General features: G+C 43.7%; 3 protein-coding genes across 5 annotated transcripts in view; 1 reads left to right on the forward strand and 2 right to left on the reverse strand.

The window, feature by feature from the left end:
* Nucleotides 1-10,268, reverse strand: part of LOC110496103 (SKI2 homolog, superkiller viralicidic activity 2-like) — a 53,425-nt gene extending 43,157 nt beyond the window's left edge. Inside the window, exons 1-9 of one of the 2 annotated variants that reach the window (XM_036952629.1) lie at nt 10,159-10,268; nt 9,530-9,651; nt 6,775-6,896; nt 3,672-3,789; nt 3,347-3,464; nt 2,234-2,308; nt 1,877-1,930; nt 431-594; nt 137-298 (exon numbers count right to left, since the gene is read on the reverse strand). In XM_036952629.1, the coding sequence (XP_036808524.1) occupies nt 137-298; nt 431-594; nt 1,877-1,930; nt 2,234-2,308; nt 3,347-3,464; nt 3,672-3,789; nt 6,775-6,896; nt 9,530-9,651; nt 10,159-10,186 (963 nt within the window). In that variant the 5' untranslated portion in view covers nt 10,187-10,268. Of the gene's footprint in view, nt 1-136; nt 299-430; nt 595-1,876; nt 1,931-2,233; nt 2,309-3,346; nt 3,465-3,671; nt 3,790-6,774; nt 6,897-9,529; nt 9,652-10,021 lie in introns of both variants that reach the window. The other variant, XM_036952631.1, reaches the window with a different exon arrangement.
* LOC110496105 (negative elongation factor E) lies at nt 9,608-13,453 on the forward strand. 2 transcript variants are annotated; one of them, XM_036952632.1, is made up of 12 exons: nt 9,608-9,733; nt 10,048-10,099; nt 10,748-10,833; nt 11,098-11,170; nt 11,261-11,406; nt 11,629-11,706; nt 11,908-11,945; nt 12,022-12,305; nt 12,455-12,599; nt 12,775-12,829; nt 12,913-13,015; nt 13,117-13,453. In XM_036952632.1, exons 1-12 carry the CDS (start codon nt 9,677-9,679, stop codon nt 13,188-13,190), a joined length of 1,191 nt encoding a protein of 396 aa, XP_036808527.1. In that variant the 5' UTR covers nt 9,608-9,676; the 3' UTR covers nt 13,191-13,453. The 2 variants fall into 2 exon arrangements, with proteins under 2 accessions (XP_036808527.1, XP_021427476.1); XM_021571801.2 differs by lacking the exons at nt 9,608-9,733; nt 10,048-10,099 and adding an exon at nt 10,230-10,341.
* Nucleotides 13,454-13,843: 390 nt separating this feature from the next.
* LOC110496104 (zinc finger and BTB domain-containing protein 12) lies at nt 13,844-19,499 on the reverse strand. Its single transcript, XM_021571800.2, has 5 exons — nt 19,103-19,499; nt 17,885-18,105; nt 16,205-16,399; nt 15,788-15,982; nt 13,844-15,439 (listed from the first exon to the last, which is right to left on the reverse strand). The coding sequence occupies exons 2-5, from the start codon at nt 18,086-18,088 to the stop codon at nt 14,348-14,350; spliced, it is 1,686 nt and encodes a 561-aa protein (XP_021427475.1). The 5' UTR covers nt 18,089-18,105; nt 19,103-19,499; the 3' UTR covers nt 13,844-14,347.
* Between the last annotated feature and the right edge of the window lie 3,202 nt (nt 19,500-22,701).

Genomic DNA, 22,701 nt, shown 5'->3' on the forward strand with positions numbered 1-22,701 from the left:
CAATATTTGTAGGTATCAGGTAATGTCAATAAACAGGCTTCTTTAATCTACATGGGACTAATAAACACATTGGTCATCGACATATTCAACTACATCTACCAAACCACCAGCATATTTTGTCATTACATCACAGTACCTTGAAGGCAGGGTTGGGGATGCGTTTGTAGAAGTCATCGCAAGGGGAGGTGATGTCTACTGGGATTGCCCATCTTTTCCTCTCCTCGTGGCCCTCTCCTGGTTTGGTCGTTCCTCCATCTTTCTTCTCTGTCGAGGTGGTCCCAGGTATAGAGGGAGAGTCCTACAGGAGGAAATAAACAACCACCTTTAAGTATATGAACATAACAAACAGAAGCTAAGTTAAGAGGGGAAACGACATTTTATATGTAGATTTTATTCATCAATGAACAGAAAAAAAGTATTTATTTAATACCTTGATCCCCAGGTCTTCCAGGCTGTTGGTTCTGGGTAGTTTTGGAGCATCTCCGCTTCCAAGTCCTTTCTCTTTCTCCTCTGCCTCAGGCTGGGAGTCTACGATGTCGTCAAAGGTGGATAGGAGGGACAGGAGATTGATTTCTCCCTTTGTGGTTTTGGCATCTACAGAGAGAATTTTAAAAAGGAAGAAAATTATATATTTATTCAAGTTAAGAGGATAACCCTTAGGAACATACACTATATATACGAAGCTACTGTATGTGGACACCCCTTCAAATGAGTGAATTTGACTATTTCAGCCACACCCGTTGCTGACAGGTATATAAAATCGAGCACACAGCCATGCAATCTCCATAGACAAATATTGGCAGTAGAATGGCCTTACTGAAGAGCTCAGTGACTTTCAACATGGCACAGTCATAGGATACCACCTTTCCAACAAGCCAGTTCACCAAATGTCTGCACTGCTAGAGCTGCCCTGGTCAACTGCAAGTGCTGTTATTGTGAAGTAGAAACATCTAAGAGCAACAACGGTTCAGCCGCGAAGTGGTAGGCCACACAAGCTCACAGAATGGAACCGCTGAAGCACGTAGGGCGTAAAAATCATCTGTCCTCGGTTGCAACACTCACTACCGAGTTCCAAACTGCCTCTGGAAGCAACTTCAGCACAATAACTGTTCGTCAGGAGCTTCATATAATGGATTTCCATGGCCGAGCAGCCTCACACAAGTCTAAGATCACCATGCGGATTGCCAAACATCGGCTTCCTTTGGACTATGGAGCAGTGGAAACGCGTTTTCTGGAGTGAATCATGCTTAACCGTCTGACGGAAGAATCTGGGTTTGGCGGATGTCAGGAGAACGCTACCTGCCCTAATGCGTAGCGCTTACAGTAAAGTTCGGTGGAGGAGGAATAGGTCTGGGGCCTATTTTTCATAGTTCGGGCGAGGTCCCTTAGTTCCAGTGAAGGGAAATCTTAACGCTACAGCATAAAATGACATTTTAGAAGATTCTGTGCTTCCAACTTTGTGGCAACAGTTTGTTGAAGGCCCTTTCTTGTTTCAGCATGACAATGCCCCTGTGAATAAAGTGAGGTCCATACATAAATGGTTTGTCGAGATCGGTGTGGAAGAACTTGACTGGCCTGCAGAGCCCTGACCTCAACCCCATCAAACACCTTTGGGATGAATTGGAATGCCGACTGCGAGGCAAGCCTAATCGCCTAACATCAGTGCCTGACCTCACTAATGCTCTTGTGGCTGAATGGAAGCAAGTCTCCGCAGCAATGTTCCAACATCCAGTAGAAAGCCTTCCCAGAAGAGGGGAGGCTGTTATAGCAGCAAAGGGGAGACCAACTCCATATTAATGCCCATGATTTTGGAATGAGATGTTCGACGAGCAGGTGTCCACATACTTTTGTTCATGTAGTGCATGTCCATTCAAACCTTTGTCACTGAAGTCCATCCCAACTTTAAGTCCAGGGGGCACTGTGAGTAACCCTGGAGTAAATGGGAAATAGATTTGTTACTTACACAAACATCATGACACAAGCAAGAAACATGTACTCAATCACAAAAAGATGTGTAATCACTTAAATCTGTATTCCCAATTTTTGAAGAGACCCATTTGGTTCCCAGGAACAGCACAGTGTTTGTTATTTCAAAGATCCTTTCATTCTGCATATTCATTGTAAAGTAAGCATCCCGCCTCACACTAACCCGCCTCACTGTGCACAGGCAGCCTTTTGTATGGAAGACCATTGCCCCTCCACCATTTCAACTCCATAATAAAGGTAAATTCACCGTTCTCAAAGTCTATGTCTTCCTCCAGCTCGGATTTCGTCTTGATTTGCTCCAGTGTCAGCTCGTCCATACCACCTATGTAAAACAGATAGAATATAAATATTTCTCTATAATTGACTAAAGGGAAGATTTAACTTAAGACAAATATTTATTATATGTTTCAGAGCCATATATACATATATGAATATATGCTATACATACAAAAGTATGTGGACACCCCTTCAAATTTATGGATTCGGCTATTTCAGCCACACCCGTTGCTGACAAGTGTATAAAATCGAGCACACAGCCATGCAATCTCCATAGACAAACATTGGCAATAGAATGGCCTTACTGAAAAGCTCAGTGACTTTCAACGTGGCACAGTCATAGGATGCCACCATTCCAACAAGTCAGTTTGTCAAATTTCTGTCCTACTCGAGCTGCCCCGGTCAACAGTGCTGTTACTGTAAAGAAGAAACGTCTAGGAGCAACAGCGGCTCAGCCGCGAAGTGGAAGGCCATACAAGCTCACAGAACGGGACCGTAAAGTGCTGAAGTGCGTAACAATCATTTGTCCTCGGTTGCAACACTCATTACCAAGTTCCAAACTGCCTCTGGAAGTAACGTCAGCACAATAATTGTTCGGCGGGAGCTTCATGAAAGGGATTTCCATGGCCGGGCACCCGCACACAAGCCTAAGATCACCATGTGCAATGCCAAGAAGTGTTGACTGGACTGGTGTAAAGCTCGCCGCCATTGGACACTGGAGCAGTGGAAATGCCTTCTCTGGAGTGATGGATCACATTTCACCATCTGGCCATCTGACGGATGAATCTGGGTTTGGTGGATGCCAGGAGAGCGTTACCTGCCCAAATGCATAGTGCCAATTGTAAAGTTTGGTGGAGGTGGAATAATGGTCTGGGGCTGTTTTTCATGGTTCAGGCTATGCCCCTTAGTTCCAGTGAAGGGAAACGCTACAGTATACAAAGACGATTCTGTGCTTCCGACATCCAGTGGAAAGCCTTCCCAGAAGAGTGGAGGCTGTTATAGCAGCAAATGGGGGACCAACTCCATATCACTCATGTAGTATATAAGGATCTGATAATATATTTAGGTGAGGACTCAGACCCACCGGGCAGAAAGGGGTAGTTGGTGTTGCTTCCTCGGAGACTCTCAGAGGGATTAGGGTTTGGTGGACGCTGCAGGGACATTGAATTCTTAGCAGAGATGCCTGTGTCCCCCAGTAACACCTGGACAGAGAGTGAGAAGGAGATTTAATGACACTGGGTTGTAAAATGTGTAGCAAGTGTATGAAAAGAAGTAGACCTTTTAATAAGATTAATAGATCACTCAGGGAAGTGCTACAATTCTGAATGTTCCCAATGAGTCACATCATGATCATAGTGGCATTATTCGGACACACAGACTAAGACAGCATAGCTGACAATAGCATGTACCTCAGTGAAGTCCAAAAGCATTCCTGTCGTTGGATCTCTGACTACTGAGATGCCAGAGTGGAGAGGAGATGAAGAGCAATGAAGAAGAGAGTCCACACGAACATCTCGCTCAGCCAGCCTAGAGAAAAGCAACAAGTCTGTTACCGCAAATTCATTCTGTGACCATGTGGTACAACAGTATTTCACTACGGGTGAATAGCCTCATCTGGACCACTGAATTCCCCTTAAACACCACTTTCCAAGTGAGATTTATATGGCGTCAAAGAAATAAAAAGTAAACAAGCAAAACCCTAATAAGAAATGTACAGTGTTTCTCTGTGTGCAATAATAGTGTTTAACATGATTTTTGAATGACTACCTCATCTCTGTACCCCACACGTACAATTATCTGTAAGGTCCCTCAGTCAAGCATTGAATTTCAAACATAACAGATTCAACGAAAAAGACCAGAGATGTTTTCCAATGCCTTGAAAAGAAGGACACCTATTAGTAGATGGGTAAAAAAAATTAAAAGCAGATATTGAATATCCCTTTGAGCATGGTGAAGTTATTAATTACACTTTGGATGATGTATCAATACACCCAGTCACTACAAGGATACAGGCTTCCTTCCTAACTCAGTTGCTGGAGAGGAAGGAAACCGCGCAGGGATTTCACCATGAGGCCAATGGTGACTTTAAAACAGAGTTTAATGGCTGTGATAGGAGAAAACTAAAGATGGATCAACACATTGTAATTACTACACAATATTAACCTAAATTTGTGAAAAAAAAGGAAGTCTGTACAGAATAAAACAATTCCAAAGCATGCATCCTGTTTGCAATATAGCTCTAAAGTAAAACTGCAAAAGTAGCAAAAAGTGGCAAATGTCCTAAATACAAAAGGTTATGTTTGTGGCAAATCCAACACAACACATCAATGGTAGGGGCTGCATCATGCTATGAGTATGCTTGTCATCGGCAAGAACTAGGGAGTTTATGCAGGATAAAAAGAAAACGGAATAGAGCTAAGCACCGGCAAAATTCTAGAGTAAAACCTGGTTCAGTCTGCTTTCCAACAAACACTGGGAGACAAATGCCTCTTTCAGTTATACAATAACCTAAAACACAAGGCCAAAAATATACTGATTGTACAAAACATGAAGAACACTTTCCTAATATTGAGTTAAGAACACCTTCCACTTTTTCCCCCAGAACAGCCTCAATTGTTGACACCAATGCTTCCCACAGTTGTGTCAAGTTGGCTGGATGTCCTTTGAGTGGTGGACCATTCTTGATACACACGGGAAACTGTTGAGTGTGAAAACCAAGGCAGCATTGCAGTTCTTGGCACAAACTGGAGCACCTGGCACCTACTACCATAGCCCGTTCAAAGGCACAAATCTTGTGTCTTGCCAATTCACCCTCTGAATTTGAATTGCACACATACACAATCCATGCCTCAATTGTCTCAAGGCTTAAAAATCATTATTAAAAATGCATCTACACTGTAGTGATGGGTCGTTCACGAATGAGTCGGCTCTAAGAGATGGCTCTTGTAGGTGAATGTTGGGAGCCGGCTCGCATATCAGAAGTGCTGAATCTATTCATAAAAATAAATACAAATTTAAGATAGGAATAATCAAAATATTTAAATTAATAGAATTAACTAATTCAAAGAACGAAAAAAATAAATGTAATAATATAGGGCAACAGGAAGAAGAGGGATCAGATGGAGCAGAAGCACCAGTGCCATAAACGTCTGCTGTTTGACGAGAGAGCAACTGGGGATACAGCACGAAGGAATCCCTCAGCAGATGCCATAATGGAAGTCCGATCCTATTTGGAGGAGCCCCTCCTCCTCTGAGCTGGTGGAAGAACAAGACCTCTGTCTACCCACGGCTTACTACAGTCATGACAGGGAGCCTCTGCATAGTGGCCACATCCTTTCCCTCTGAGAGGGTCTTCTCGAAAACGGGACAAATAATTACTGAGAGAAGAAACCGCATCAGCCCCTCGAAAGTGAGGCAGCTGGCATTTCTGAATGCAAATCTCTCATAAAAGCAAAGTATGGTCAGCATTGCTGTGTGCTGCTGGTTATAACATGGCAATAAAGGAGAGAGAGAGAAAAGAGGGACCAGTTTAATGTTTTAAGTGGAATGCTACAGTTTTGCACATTGTTATTTATTTTTCTTTGACATGGAGCAATATTCTATTATTATGCTGTTCAGATTGTATTATTGTTGAATGGTTAGATTTATATGCACTTTGTTTATATACATGAAACGGTTATACTTTAAATGCAAATGTTTAATAGCATTCTTTTTCATAACAAACCAATGCATTTTTACATACATTGTGGTTAAGGTAGAGTATGATTTCATTTAATAATTTAATTCGAATTGTTTTAACCCCAATCATAGTCAAACTATCGCAAACGGTTTGACTTGAAAAAATACAAAACATATTTTTTTTAAAGAGCCGTTTGGGAGCCAAAAGAGACGGCTCTTTTAGTGAGCTGAGCCGAACGAGCTGGCTCACTGAAAAGAGACGGAATGCCCATCACTACTACACTGACTGACTGAAGTGGATTTAATGTGTGACATCAACAAGGGACGATATAGTTTTCACCTGGTCAGCCTACTATGTCATGGAAAGAGTTGCTTACCAAGACGACATTGAATGTTCCTAAGTGGCATAGTTACAGTTTTGACTTAAATCTGCTTAAAATCAATGTCAAAACTTGAAAATGGCTGTCTAGCAATGATCAACAACCAACTTGGCATACCTTGAAGAATTTTAAAAAGAATAAATGTGCAGATATTGTACAATCCAGGTGTGTCAAGCATTTAGAGACTTACCCAGAAAAACTCACAGCTGTAATCGCTGCTGAAGGTGATTCTAACATGTATTGACTACGGGGTGTGAATATGTATGTTCAATATTTCTGTATTTAATTTTCAATATATTTGTTTCAAAAAAATTAAACATGTTTTAATTTTGTCATTATGTAGTATTGTGTGTAGATGGAAAAAATATATATAAAAAATAATTCAGACTAACACGACAAAATGTGGATTAAGCCCTTGGGTATGAATACATGAAGGCACTGTAAGCAGACTCACTTCAGAAATCTGTGGAAGGCAGCGTCGGTATCGTGTATGGGAAGCCAGGCAGGGTCGCGTAGGAAGCGCTTCTCTACCTCTGCCTCCAGGCCCACACTGGTGGGAGGGAGTCCATGGGGGAGCTGTAGATAAATGAATGATAGAAACACATAAGGGAGATAATAGGCTGGAGAGATTAGATAGGAGATGTACAAAGGGGCAAAAAAGTATTTAGTCAGCCACCAATTGTGCAAGTTCTCCCACTTAAAAAGATGAGAGAGGCCTATCATTTTAATCATAGGTACACTTCAACTATGACAGACAAAATTAGAAAAATAAATCCAGAAAATCACATTGTAGGATTTTTAATGAAATTATTTGCAAATTATGGTGGAAAATAAGTATTTGGTCAATAACAAAAGTTTATCTCAATACTTTGTTATATACCCTTTGTTGGCAATGACAGAGGTCAAACGTTTTCTGTAAGTCTTCACTTTTCAAACACTGTTGCTGGTATTTTGGCCCATTCCTCCATGCAGATCTCCTCTAGAGCAGTGATGTTTTGGGGCTGTTGCTGGGCAACACGGACTTTCAACTCCCTCCAAAGATTTTCTATGGGGTTGAGATCTGGAGACTGGCTAGGCCACTCCAGGACCTTGAAATGCTTCTTACGAAGCCACTCCTTCGTTGCCCGGGAGGTGTGTTTGGGATCATTGTCATGCTGAAAGACCCAGCCACGTTTCATCTTCAATGCCCTTGCTGATCGAAGGAGGTTTTCACTCAATATCTCACGATACATGGCCCCATTCATTCTTTCCTTTACACGGATCAGTCGTCCTGGTCCCTTTGCAGAAGAACAGCCCCAAAGCATGATGTTTCCACCCCCATGCTTCACAGTAGGTATGGTGTTCTTTGGATGCAACTCAGCATTCTTTGTCCTCCAAACACGACGAGTTTAGTTTTTACCAAAAAGTTATATTTTGGTTTCATCTGACCATATGACATTCTCCCAATTTTCTTCTGGATCATCCAAATGCTCTCTAGCAAACTTCAGACGGGCCTGGACATGTACTGGCTTAAGCAGGGGGACACGTCTGGCACTGGAAGATTTGAGTCCCTGGCGGCGTAGTGTGTTACTGATGGTAGGCTTTGTTACTTTGGTCCCAGCTCTCTGCAGGTCATTCACTAGGTCCCCCCGTGTGGTTCTGGGATTTTTGCTGACCGTTCTTGTGACCGTTCTTGTGATCATTTTGACCCCACGGGGTGAGATCTTGCGTGGAGCCCCAGATCGAGGGAGATTATCAGTGGTCTTGTATGTCTTCCATTTCCTAATAATTGCTCCCACAGTTGATTTCTTCAAACCAAGCTGCTTACATATTGCAGATTCAGTCTTCCCAGCCTGGTGCAGGTCTACAATGTTGTTTCTGGTGCTCTTTGGTCTTGGCCATAGTGGAGTTTGGAGTGTGACTGAGGTTGTGGACAGGTGTCTTTTATACTGATAACAAGTTCAAACAGGTGCCATTAATACAGTTAACGAGTGGAGGACAGAGGAGCCTCTTAAAGAAGAAGTTACAGGTCTGGGAGAGCCAGAAATCTTGCTTGTTTGTAGGTGACCAAATACTTATTTTCCACCATAATTTGCAAATAAATTCATTAAAAATCCTACAATGTGATTTTCTGAATTTTTTTTCTAATTTTGTCTGTCATAGTTGAAGTGTACCTATGATGAAAATTACAGGCCTCTCATCTTTTTAAGTGGAACCACCACACTGCCCAGACCTGGAACACACACACAATATTTTCCAGGTATTTTACAAACATTCCATCTCTTAATGGCAAAACTTGCACAATTGGTGGCTGACTAAATACTTTTTTGCCCCACTGTATGTAAACACAGGATGCTTTCCAAACTGAAGTTTGCTCCTTTCCTTTAAACTTGATGGCGGGCCTTTGCGGTTCTTAAGGACCTAGGTAGGTAGGTGACACCTACTGTAAAAACTTGACTTAAACAAATAGAGGTAGATGGAGATATGCAATATATTGCTTGCATACTTTAAGCAGTCCTTTCATATCTGTAGAAATGGCGAGGCGAGTTTTCAGATAAGAATCCAACCACAGACTGAGATAGCTGCACCATCGAAAGCATCCTGACGGGTTGCATCACTGCCTGGTATGGCAACTGCTCGGCCGCCGACCGCAAGGCACTACAGAGGGTAGTGCGTACGGCCCAGTACATCACTGGGGCCAAGCTTCCTGCCATCCAGGACCTCTATACCAGGCGTTGTCAGAGGAAGGACCTACAAATTTTCAAAGACTCCAGCCACCCTAGTCAGAAACTGTTATCTCTGCCACCGCTCGGCAAGCGGTACCAGAGTGTCAAGTCTAGGTCTAAGAGGCTTCGAAACAACTTTCAACTCCAAGCCAGAAGACTCCTGAACATCTAATCAAATGGCTACTCTATTTGTATCCCCGCCTCTTCTACACTGCTGCTACTCTGTTATTATTTATGCATACCGGTAGTCACTTTAACTCTACCTACATGCACATATTACCCCCACACATCATCTCTGTACCGGTACCCCCTATATATAGCACCACTATTGTTATTTACTGCTGCTCTTTAATTATTTGTTATTCTTATCTCTTACTTTTTTTGTATTTTCTTAACTGCATTGTTGGTTAAGGGCCTGTAAGTAAATAAGCATTTCACTGTAAGGTCTACACATGTTGTATTCGGCACATGTGGCATATAAAATTTGATTTGAGTCATACTGACCGTGCTTTGTGGATACAGGGGCTGGTCATTGGGCTGTGGATGTGTGATGAGCTCAAACCTGCCAGAGCAACCCATCTCCAGCAGGGATAGCGGGAGATCTGTGGGGCCCACAGGGGGAAGATCTATGGAGAGAGAAATGGGATTGAGATGAATAGCCTAGTTTCTATGGGCTGTCCTCTATCGCGCAATACATTAGAGTCCATTGTAAGATATTGAATCATATAAACATATATTGCAATGTCATCATTTACTGCTTTAGCTGTTGAGATTCTGTTCAAAACACGTTGCGCATATTGTCAGGGACTAACGTTACATTTCTGCAACATGAATGAGAGCTGAACTGGCTAGCTAACGTTAGCTAGGCTAACCCAAGTTGTTATATTCGCCAGTAAACTGTATTGCTAGCAAGTCACTTTAAAGCTAAGTTTACAGCAATGGCCTTAACCGTATGCCTAATTCATTATCTGTACATATTATCTAAATCTCCTTCACCTATTCTTTCCATTTCTCCACCGCAGATGAAAGTTGGTGCAGCAGTTCACTGTCTTTTCGGAAATGGCAAAGGCGGAAGTAGGTCAAATTGCCATATGTAATACGATATGTATCTCAATATTAATACATTATCTTACTTAATGTTGTCAAGTGTAGGCCATGCATTCCTTATAATTGACTTATTCCATAAATTTTAGCAAGTTGAATAGTGATTTTTCTTACTCATGCGCCATAACAACTGTGTACGTCATTTTCATGCGCCTGTGTTTTTGTGTTCGTGAATGGGTGTGATTACAACTAGCTATAGTAACGTAACAAAGGTAATAAAATAATTACATTTCTAAATACAATAGTGTCAATGTAGTATATTTTGTTTATTGTTGTAGTCTGAAAGGTACATTGCCATATTGTTGATAAGTAATTATATACTTTCCACTGCCCTGTGTAACACAATGTAGATTGCTAGTAATAGCAGCTAATGTTAATAGGTAACGTTAGCTAGCCAACCGAAAAGCTAACGTAAGGTTTTAAAATGTTGTCAGATGCATGTAGAATGTAGAAACAGAAATCTATTTGGTCGTGAACAAAGTGTAAATAGTAGTTTTTGAGTTTATGCAATTGCATTATAGAGTTGAATTCAACCACACGTGTGTATTGGTATTCATTGTGTTGTGCAAATATGTCCACTATTCTGGTTGTCTAATCCTTTTTCGCAATACTTTCCAGCTTGGTTCGACATGGTGGTGTTCCCAAGCTCTTTGACAGAGGAAGAGGAATCTCTGCAGAAGAAATATGCCAAACTCAAGAAAAAGGTGAACAACTTTAAGAATCTCCTCACTTGACTACAGAGAAATCTATGTATCCGTATCCTGCTTTTGACAATGAGATGTGTCACTGCCCCCACATTTGCAGGTGTGATCAGGAGTAGTCCTAGGTCTTTGTTAAATTCACCGGTCAGTCATCATCATCACACTCATAATGTTGAAAGTTAGATATTATTATGTTACCAAACTCCGATTGGCTTTAGTGTTTACACCTCTTATTCTCTTTCACTCCCTCTATCCTCACACCTCTAGAAAAAGGCACTGCTGGCTTTGAAGAAGCAGCAGAGTTCAACCAGCCAGACCAATCAGAGTGGATTGAAGCGAAGTATGTGGCTTTGTCTTCACTTTTTAAAACTGTATTACTAAGCAGATACTTTCACAGTTGATTATGTTGCATCTACTCTCTCCCTCCTAGCTTTGTCAGACCAGCCGGTGCTAGATACAGCAACAGCTACAGAGCAGGCAAAGATGCTTATCAAGTCTGGAGCCATCAGCGCCATCAAGTCAGAGAACAAGAACTCTGGCTTCAAGCGCTCTAGAACGCTAGAGATCAAGCTCAAGGTGAGATACAAAATGCAATATGCAAGGATGTGTATTGTGAATTGATCATAGAATAAATTATTGATACAACAATTTATATACATAATAATAATAATAATGTTTAAAGCTGACAGTTGCAAATGCCTTTTAAATCTGACACATAAACTAGTCTGTGATGGAACTCAAACGTATCAATTTATGGTTTAGTAATGATTTGTTATATTTTCTCTTTCTGTTTACCAGGATCCAGAGAAAGTCCCAGGCCCTGTGGCTTTCCAACCATTCCAAAGGAGCATGTCCACTGATGAGGAACTTTCTGAGGTAAAATTAGAATTATATGACATCCCATATAAAATCAGCCAATGAATTGATGAACTCTACCTACAAAATGGCATGCATTTACAGTATTTTGCCAATGCTGTCTGCCTGTATTGTGGTCACAGAACCAGTGACTTGGATATTTTGGGGGGGGGGGAATATACAACTGATGCTGTTGCTTTTAAATTTGAATTTATACTCTAGGCTGGCAAAAGAGCCCACAGAAAATCTTTGTACGAGAGGTAAGCCTAAAAGCTCTGATAAATAATAAAAGCTGGTTCTCTGTATAAGGCGGTTTAACATCTCGATCTCTAACAGCTTCGTCACTCCAGGTGACCGGGCGGCTCGTGATGAGGAGGAGGGAGGCGGCGGCCTTTCCACCAGCAGAGACATGGAGCGAGAGAGAGACAGAGGAGATCGAGAGATGGACAGAGAGAGGGAGCGCGACAGAGAGAGAGACCGGGACAGAGAGAGAGACCGGGGCAGCGGCGACCGGGGCAGGGACAGAGAGCCGCGAGACCGCGAGAGAGACAGGAGCCAGGACGGAGACCGGGAAAGGGGAGGAGACAGAGAGTCACGTGAGCGAGACGGACCGTTCAGACGTGAGTATTCGTTTACTGGACTTCTGTCTTTTCATGTGTCTTATCATTGGCATTCTTAAAAGGATGTTTATCTCAAAATACAAATTCAAGGATGGAATAATGGAACTGTTTTTCTTCTCCCTTATCTTCTCTCTCTTTCCCCCTCTCAGGATCAGACTCGTACCCAGAGCGGAGAGGGGTGAGGAAGGGGAACACAGTGTACGTGTATGGAACTGGCCTTGTGGAGGACAACCTGCGTTCAGCCTTCTCACAACAGGGCACCATCATTGACCTGTCCATGGATTCCCCACGCAAGTACGGCTACATTACTTTTATGTCCTTGTGGGTGTGTGATTGGGAGAGCATCCAAAACTGAAAATGTTCAGTGTTTTAAAATGTTTTGCAGTTGACTAAAACTAGTCCAGTAAGTCCCTCGCTGTTTTGTTCTGTTTGGTGCCTAATGAACACAGCCTTGTCTTTCTCTTTCTAGCTGTGCATTTATCACCTTTGAGAAGATGGAGTCTGCAGACCAAGCTGTAGCGGAGGTCAGTCAGTATAGCTCTAGCTCCGTCCCAACTTAAGGCATTATAGTGTAAAACCTATCATCTATACACTCTTCTTCTCCCAGTTGAATGGAAGCACGGTGGGAGACGTCACCATCAAAGTCAGCATCGCCAGGAAGCAGCCCATGCTGGAGGCAGCCACCGGCAAATCTGTTTGGGCCACTCTGGGTAAATATCAGTTCTGGTCAAACACAGATCGGACTAACAAGCAGTGTATGACAGGAAGTGTCAACTCTGGATTCATGTATACTTTCTCTTTCCCCTCACAGCTGTGCAGAACAGTGCCAAAGGTTCCTACAGAGACAAGAGAAACCAGGTTGTGTACAGTGAGGATTTCCTATGAGCTAAGAGGCGTGCCCCGCATTGGAGATCTGTACGAATCAATGAGTTAGCTTTGTATGCATTTTCTATATTGCATTTTGTGTTGGTTGTTGATTGCCCGATACGGCACCATGTGTCAGTTCTGAGTAGATGCTACATTTCATTCATGGCAATGACCATGTGAACAAAGATTGTGGTGGTTTGGTCTTGCTCTTGTAACCAGGGTTTTCATTGTTTTGTGGAGCTCAATAAATCACATCAATAAATTTTTCCATCTGGTTGTCTGATGCGGTCCACCTACCTCTCACATCCATCGCTTTGTCTGTTAACTTTGGTTTAGCACGATACAGTGCAGATATGTATAAAGCTGTAACGTAACAAAATGAAGGGTTCTGAACACTTTCCAAATGCACTGTATATTAACACGTCAGCTGAGCACACCTGTCATTTTGTGCACATTTACAGAATAGTGTCTCAAGTCCTGAGTAAACGCGCATTGCACAAAGTGTAGGTCTCTTACTATTCGTCCTTTTGTGATGAGCATGATTATGGAATGATACCCAAAATAAAAGTAGGCTACCTCTTTAAATAGTGTCTTACACTGTTAAGTACACATTACAAATCAGCTGGTACATACCAACATCCAACGTTTAACAAGAAGCTCACCTTCAAATACACTATTGTAAAATATTTTATTGGTCAGCCAATGAGTAACAAATGAGACAAAGGTCTAAAACTGAGGTGTGCACAACTCCAGTTCTCCAGAGCCACGGTGCTGTACAGTAGGTCATAATTTCCCCCCCCCTTCAATTAAATAATTAAGAGATAAATAATCAATCCATGTCATTGACTGGCCAGAGCTTCAAACCGCATACACTTCGGCCCGTGAGGAGGACCAGAGTTGTGCACCCCAGGTCTAAAAGTAGGGGCTTTCCCTTTCAAGATCTTAGTAGGTCCCTCCAGCACACACAACCTTGTTTCCAACCCACAAACTCAAAGGCACACTCCAAACCACTCTTTTGGCAATTAGAGCAGAAGGTAAGCACACAGCCGCTTGCTTGAATAACCCCCCTGTACCTCCAACTGCAACCTGTAATGCTTAGTCAATGAGTGTACATTGTGGCTGAGAAGAGGGGTAAGGGAGCATCTCTCCTCCCCCTCCCTGTTCCAGTGTCCTTTTCAAAGGTCAAATCTGTCCTGAGTGTCTCCCTCTCCTTCACCTGGCCCTGCCACTCGCTCCATCTCGGCCTGTGCCTCCAGGCTGTTCTGAGCGGTCGTCTTCCCATGCTGCTCCTTGAGGTGGCGCCGCAGCGCCGGCTTGTGGGCGAAGCGCGAGTGGCAGTAGGCGCAGCAGTGAGGCCGCTCACCGCTGTGTAGGTTCATGTGATCGCACAGCGTGGACTTCTGCGTGAATGTCTTGTCGCAGAGCGGGCAGCGGTGGACCTTGGCACCGCGGTGCACAGTCATGTGGCGGTTGAGGTTGCTGGAGTGGTTGAAGTGTTTGCCGCAGCAGGGGCACACGTACAGCAAGTGGGTGGCGCGCGTGTGGACGGCCAGGGAGTGGGCCGAGGGGAAGGTCAGGCCGCATTGCTCGCATGCCACCGGCCCCGCTGTGCTGGAGGTCGAGCCCACCACGGCCACAGACTCATCCCCCGCCCCGTCACCACCTGTTGGCACAGCCGCCATCCCCATGTTACCTTCACCTCCATCACCACTGGGGTCATCCAGGTTGTAGTGGGCCTGACCATTCCCGTCCCGGGGCACCAGCTCCTCTCCCTGAACCTCCCCCATCCCGTAGTCTAGCCGTGGGAGATCGCCCCCCGAGAGGAACGCTGACCTCATGGCTTCCTGGCTGAAGTCCAGGCCAAAGCCCTGCATCATCTCCGCCCCGGTGGGTAGACGCCACGCCTCCTGGTACTGCATACCCAGAGGCCTCCTCTCCCTCTCGCGGTACGAGCCACGCTTCCTCTTGAAGCCCCTCCCCCTCCCCCGGCCCACTTTGGGTGAGTCGGTGAGTCTACGCCTCCAGCCTTGGAGCCCCTCCCTCTCAAAGCCGCTGTTGCGGATGGACATTTCAGCTGGGGCCATATCATCACCCCTGCCCCCTCCCACTATGACACTGTCCGTATCTTGGTACTGGCACCCCTGATGCCCCTCTGTGGCTTCCTCTCCGCCTTCCTCTGCCTCTCGCCTTTCTTCCGGCTCCTGCTCATCCTCAATGCAGATCCGGAACACGTCATAATCCTCCCTGCCCTCCTCTGTTACTCTCACCTGGAACAACATGAGACCGATTTGAGTGTGCTACAAATCAATGTCCTTGGGTAGCTACCAGACCTGGGTTCAAATACATTTAAAATATCTCAACTACTTTCACATACATTTGCTCAAAGTATTCATTCAGATATATATTTTATTTGAAAAGACAGGTTGTTAAATACTCAAATACACTGCATACATTTAACCAAGGTATTTAAAAATCATATTTGAACTAAGTATTTGGAAAATACTCTCAAATATAATTTGGTAAACTATTTTTTTTTTTAACAAAAAAATAATTCAAATACTCATCAAAAAATTTAGATGGATGCAGTGGTAAGTGTTGTTCCTGAATTTCCTTACTTTAATCTCATCCATTGTGTTAGGGTCTTCATCGTGTTGTATATCTGTCTTATTGTTTGAGTCTGTATGGTCATCAGCCTGAGACTGTACAGGGCTGTGAGGCTGCAGTGAGGAATGATCAGCAGAGGTTGACATAAGGGAGTGGCTGCTACCACTGACTGTCACTGGCATCGATTGGCTCTCTTCTGACTTGATCTGAAAATGAGCGATGGAGTGAAAAAGAATGAAGACGAGCCAGTTCAACATCTTCACAGGTAAAAACAATCCAGCCTTTGATAAATCACATAGTAGATAAGCTCAGTAAGTATTTGCCTTCTACAATTGAAGCACGGTATAATAACATTTTACGTTGGGATTTCAAACAATTGCTTCAATAGGGTGCCTTTGACTATACACCAACCAAAATAAGTAACTAACCTTTGGTGAGCTGGGGTTCTTTGGCTGCATGTACTTGCCCAGGGCTCCCCGGCACTTCTCCACAACATGCTCCATCTGCAGGTAGCTAGCGGCCGTCAGATAATTCACTATCTCCTTGGGGCTGAACTGCAACACACCGGTGTAACAGGACTGGAGCAGCTCACATACCACAGAGGAGCTGTGAAGGACTGACACCTAGAGGACAAAATAGGAAAGAAAAACACACCAAACAGCTATTTTGCTGTTATGTCTCAGATACACTATATATACAAAAAAGTATGTGGACACCCCTTCAAATGCAATCTCCATAGACATTGGCAGTAGAATGGCCTTACTGAAGAGCGCAGTGACTTTCCACGTGGCACCGTCATAGGATGTCACCTTTCCAACAAGTGAATTCGTCAAATTTCTGCCCTGTTAGAGCTGCCCCGGTCAACTGGAAGTGCTGTTATTGTAAGTTATGTTAAGTGGAAACATTTAGGAGCTACAACAGCTCAGCCGCAAAGTGGTAGGCCATAAGCTCACAGAACGGGACGGCCAAGTGGTGAAGTACGTAGTGCGTAAAAATTGTCTGTCCTCGGTTGAAACACTCACTACTGAGTTCCAAACTGCCTCTGGAAGCAATGCCAGCACAATAACTTTTCGTCGGGAGCTTCATGAAATGGGTTCCATGGCTGAGCAGTCACACACAAGCCTAAGATCACCATGCGCAATGCCAAGCATCAGCTGGAGTGGTGTAAAGCTCACTGCCATTGGACTCTGGAGCAATAGCAATCATCTGGAGTGATGAATCACACTTCACCATCTCTGGCAGACCGACGGCGAATCTGTGTTTGGCGGATGCCAGAACAACTACCTGCATTAATGCAGTGCCAACTGTAAAGTTAGGTGGAGGAGGAATAATGGTCTGGGACGGTTTTTCATGGTTCGGGTTAGGCACCGTAGTTCCATTGAAGGGAAATCTTAACGCTACAGCATACAATGACATTCTAGACGATTCTGTGCTTCCAACTTTGCGGCAACAGTTTGGGCCTTTCCTGTTTCATCATGACAATGAGAGGTCCATACAGAAATGGTTTGTCGAGATCAGTGTGGAAGAACTTGACTGGCCTACAGAGCCCTGACCTCAACCCCATCAAACAACTTTGGGATGAATCGTAACGGCAACTGCGAGCTAGGCCTAATCGCCCAACATCAGTGCCCGACCTCACTAATGCTGTTGTGGCTGAATGGAAGCAAGTCCCCGCAGCAATGTTCCAACATCTAGTGGAAAGCCCCCCTACAGAGTGGAGGCTGTTTAGCAGCAGGGGGGGGGGGGGGGGGGGCTCCATATTAATGCCCATGATTTTGAAATTAGATGTCCAACAAGCCGGTGTCCATATACTTTTGGTCATGTAGTTTTATTTTTCTTATGATCAATCGTGTAAGCCATTAGTGTCATATCCTGCAAGACTTGTGATATAATCTACTATAATGAGGCATAGGACTGGAACCACAGCTGGCATGACGCAACATTTGAGAACTTCCCAGGCTCGAAAATATGCCTATTAAAACAGTCAGATCAAAAGGGTATGTGACAAGAAGTGTATGTCAGGGGCTCGTACATCTGAAGACGACACTCAACATTCATCAAACATAACCCAAATAGTGTGTATCACGGTGGTTTTCCCTGGCACCCACCTGCAGTTCAGAGGAGGGGTTGAGCAGGAACTGGTCCCTAAGGAAGGGGGAGCAGGCAGCAAGGACCACTTTGTGTCCCCGGAACGTCTGCCTGCCGCTGGCCACTATAGTGATGTCACAGAACTGCTGCCTGGACCTCAGGGAGTTCATGCTCTTCAGGGTGGCGTCACCGTGACCAGGCAACCGGAAACACAGCACCTCCATCTTAGCTACCGTGGAGCCTATAGGAGAGACATGAAGAGGACTCTCTTGAAATTCTGCAATGATCATAAAAATACAAATATTTTAAAAGGGAACATTTAGCATCTGGATCAACCAAAGGGAAACGTGGCACTTTCTGGGATCTGGACATTTATCCAGCTACAGTCATACTGGCCAAATTCAGACCAAAGAGCAAGCGAGAGACCCCCATGGCTGTACAAGAGGCACGATGGTGTCTGACTATACTTCAAAGACGGGGCGGCAGGGTAGCCTAGTGGTTAGAGCGTTGGACTAGTAACCGAAAGTTCATATCCCCGAGCTGACATGGTACAAATCTTTCGTTCTGCCCCCGAACAGGCAGTTAACCCACTGTTCCTAGGCCGTCATTGAAAATAAGAATTTGTTCTTAACTGACTTGCCTAGTTAGATAAAGGTGAAAAAAATAACTAAAATAAAAAAAGAGTAAAAGCACAACAGCTCCCATATCTCGGCTTGACATCCAACATTCCCTGTGATTATTAATTGATGTTAGAGTAGGTCGTTTGCTCGTTTTGTTTTCAAGGCTTGCTTGTCAAGCAGGTCACAACAAATTGCTGAAATCAGCTATATGAAATGGCTCTCTATGGGGAAAAAAACGACATCAAGCGCCTTAGGTTGAAGAGGCATTATTTTCCGACCTAACGTTAGCTACCAGTTACCTATATCAAATAATATATCTAATTGTTTTATGTGACTATAAAGCTAACGTAATACTACTGCTGCTGTTAACGTTACTAGCTAACGTTAACTAGTTAGCACGAACATAATTTGCTACGGTCAATTGTGCAGGTTTTAAATTTCGCAAACGGTAATATTGTGTATCCAACCTCTCTCATAACTAACGTTACCCAGCTAGGTGTACCTCGCTAGCTAGCTTGTTGCCCCCCTACTAGCCACAGGCCGTTAGCTAGCTAGCCGTAGTTTGTGACCTGCTTGCTAAAAGACAGTAAAGTCGACGTTAGTTTAGTGTTTCCTTACCTGCTACTACTGTAGATATCTTTTCCCCTTACTATATGTTGTGGAGTAACTAGGCACTCAATAACCGGTCATTCATTGTATATTGGCTAGCAAGCCAGCTGGCTAACGTTAGTATGTTTACTTTGTTAGCTTGTTTCAAACGAGCGTCAGCAGTTACACAGCCACAAAATCATAAACCCCGCCTATTTCTACAATTTATCTTCTTAAATTTTGATTTTAAAGCAAACATTAATCACACTGCTAACATTACATTAAGACCAAAAACACGTATATTAGTTTAAATGAATTTTTACGATACAGCTAGCCATTTTATTTTCACCGAGAGTGGACCAGCACTTCCCGTGACAACTAGTGATGGGCATTCCGGCTCTTTTCAGTGAGCCAGCTCGTTCGGCTCAGCTCACCAAAAAGAGCCTGCTCTTTCGGCTACCAAACGGCTCTGAAAAAATATATATTTTGTATTTTTTCAAGTCAAACAGTTTGCGATAGTTTTGACTATGATTGGGGTTAAAACAATTCGAATTAAATTATTAAATTAAATCATACTCTACCTTAACCACAATGCATGTAAAAATATTATGAAAAATAATCATATTAAACATTTGCATTTAAAGTATAACTTTTTAATGTATAAACAAAGTGAATATAAATCGAACCATTCAAAACGACTACAATCTGAACAGCATAATAGAATATTGCACCATATAAAAAAATATTTTTTAAAAATGTGCAAAACTGCAGCATTCCACTTAAAACATTAAACTGGTCCCTCTTCAAATCAAATCAAAGTTTATTTGTCACGTGCGCCGAATACAACAGGTGTAAACCTTACAACTAAATGCTTACTTACAGGCTCTTACCAATGGTGCCAAAAAAAAAGGTATGTGTGTGTGTGTGTGTGTGTGGGTAAGTAAAGAAATAAAACAACAGTAGAAAGACATTAGAAAAAAAGAGTAGCAAGGCTATATACAGACACCTGTTAGTCAGGCTTATTGAGGTAGTATGTACATATAGGTATCGTTAAAGTGACTGTGCATATATGATGAACAGAGAGTAGCAGAAGCGTAAAAAGAGGGGTTGGCAGGTGGTGGGACACAATGCAGATAGCCCAGTTAGCCAATGTGCGGGAGCACTGGTTGGTCGGGCCAATTGAGGTAGTATGTACATGAATGTACAGTTAAAGTGACTATGCATATAAGATAAACAGAGAGTAGCAGCAGCGTAAAAGAGGGGTTGGGGGGTGGCACACAATGCAAATAGTCCGGGTAACCATTTGGTTACCTGTTCAGGAGTCTTATGGCTTGGGGGTAAAAACTGTTGAGGAGCCTTTTTGTCCAAGACTTGGCACTCCGGTACCACTTTCCATGCAGTAGTAGAGAGAACAGTCTATGACTGGGGTGGCTGGGGTCTTTGACAATTTTTAGGGCCTTCCTCTGACACCGCCTGGTGTGGAGGTCCTGGATGGCAGGCAGCTTTGCCGCAGTGATGTACTGGGCCGTACACACTACCCTCTGAAGTGCCTTGCGGTCGGAAGCTGAGCAATTGCCATACCAGGAAGTGATGCAACTGGTCAGGATGCTCTCGATGTTGCAGCTGTAGAACCTTTTGAGGATCTCAGGACCCATGACAAATCTTTTTAGTTTCCTGAGGGGGAATAGGCTTTGTCATGCCTTCTTCACGACTGTCTTGGTGTGTTTGGACCAATCTAGTTTGTTGTGGATGTGGACACCAAGGAATTTGAAGCTCTCAACCTGCTCCACTACAGCCCAGTCGATGAGAATGGGGAAGTGCTCGGTGCTCCTTTTCCTGTAGTCCACAATCATCTCCTTAGTCTTGGTTACATTGAGGGATAGGTTGTTATTCTGGCACCACCCGGCCAGGTCTCTGACCTCCTCCCTATAGGCTGTCTCGTCGTTGTCGGTGATCAGGCCTACCACTGTTGTGTCGTCAGCTAACTTAATGATGGTGTTGGAGTCGTGCCTGGCCATGCAGTCGTGGGTGAACAGGGAGTACAAGAGGGGACTGAGCACGCACCCCTGGGGAGCTCCAGTGTTGAGGATAAGCGTGGCAGATGTATTGTTTACCTACCCTCACCACCTGGGGGCGGCTTGTCAAAGTCCAGGATCCAGTTGCAGAGGGAGGTGTTTAGTCCCAGGATCCTTAGCTTAGGGATGAGCTTTGAGGGTACTATGGTGTTGAACGCTGAGCTGTAGTCAATGAACAGCATTCTCACATAGGTGTTCCTTTTGTCCAGGTGGGAAAGGGCAGTGTGGAGTGCAATAGAGATTGCATCATCTGTGGCTCATCTCTTATCTCTCTCTTCTTTATTGCTATGTTATAACCAGCAGCACACAGCAATGCTGACCATATTTTGCTTTTATGAGAGATTGGCATTCAGAAATGCAATCTGCCTCACTTTCGAGGGGCTGATGCCGTTTCTTCTCTCAGTAATTATTTGTCACGTTTTCGAGAAGACCCTCTCAGAGGGAACGGATGTGGCCACTATGCAGGGTCTCCCTGTCATTACTTTAGTAAGCCGTAGGTTGCAGAGGCCTTGTTCTTCCACCAGCTCAGAGGAGGAGGGGCTCCTCCAAATAAGATACTACTATTCTCATCTACTGCTCATATACAGTTGAAGTCAGAAGTTTACATACACTTAGGTTGGAGTCATTAAAACTCGTTTTTCAACCACTCCACAAATTTCTTGTTAACAAACTATAGTTTTGGCAAGTCGGTTAGGACATCTACTTTGTGCACGACACAAGTAACTTTTCCAACAATTGCTTACAGACAGATTATTTCACTTATAATGCACTGTATCACAATTCCAGTGGGTCAGAAGTTTACTAAATTGACTGTGCCTTTAAACAGCTTGGAGAATTCCAGAAAATGATGTCATGGCTTTAGAAGCTTCTGATAGGCTAATTGACATCATTTGAGTCAATTGGAGGTGTACATGTGGATGTAGTTCAAGGCCTATCTTCAAACTCAGTGCTTCTTTGCTTGCTTGACATCATGGGAAAATCAAAAGAAATCAGCAAAGACCTCAGAAAAACAATTGTAGACCTTCACAAGTCTGGTTCATCCTTGGGAGCAATTTCCAAGCACCTGAAGGTACCACATTCATCTGTACAAACAATAGTACGCAAGTATAAACACCATGGGACCACGCAGCCATTAGGAAGAAGACGCGCTCAGGAAGGAGACGTGTTTTGTTTCCTAGAGGTGAACATATTTTGGTGAGAAAAGTGGAAGTCAATCCCAGAACAACAAAGGACCTTGTGAAGATGCTGGAGGAAACAGGTACAAAAGTATCTATATCCACAGTAAAACGAGTCCTATATCGACATAACCTGAAAGGCCGCTCAGCAAGGAAGAAGCCACTGCTCCAAAACCGCCATAAAAAAGCCAGACTACGGTTTGCAACTGCAAATGGGGACAAAGATCATAATTTTTGGAGAAATGTTCTCTGGTCTGATGAAACAAAAATGGAACAGTTTGGCCATAATGACCATCGTTATGTTTGGAGGAAAAAGGGGGAGGCTTGTAAGCCGAAGAACACCATCCCAACCGTGAAGCACGGGGCTGGTGGCATCATG

This window comes from Oncorhynchus mykiss, chromosome 18, assembly GCF_013265735.2.
Source record: "Oncorhynchus mykiss isolate Arlee chromosome 18, USDA_OmykA_1.1, whole genome shotgun sequence".
In the NCBI taxonomy this organism is placed as follows: domain Eukaryota; kingdom Metazoa; phylum Chordata; class Actinopteri; order Salmoniformes; family Salmonidae; genus Oncorhynchus; species Oncorhynchus mykiss.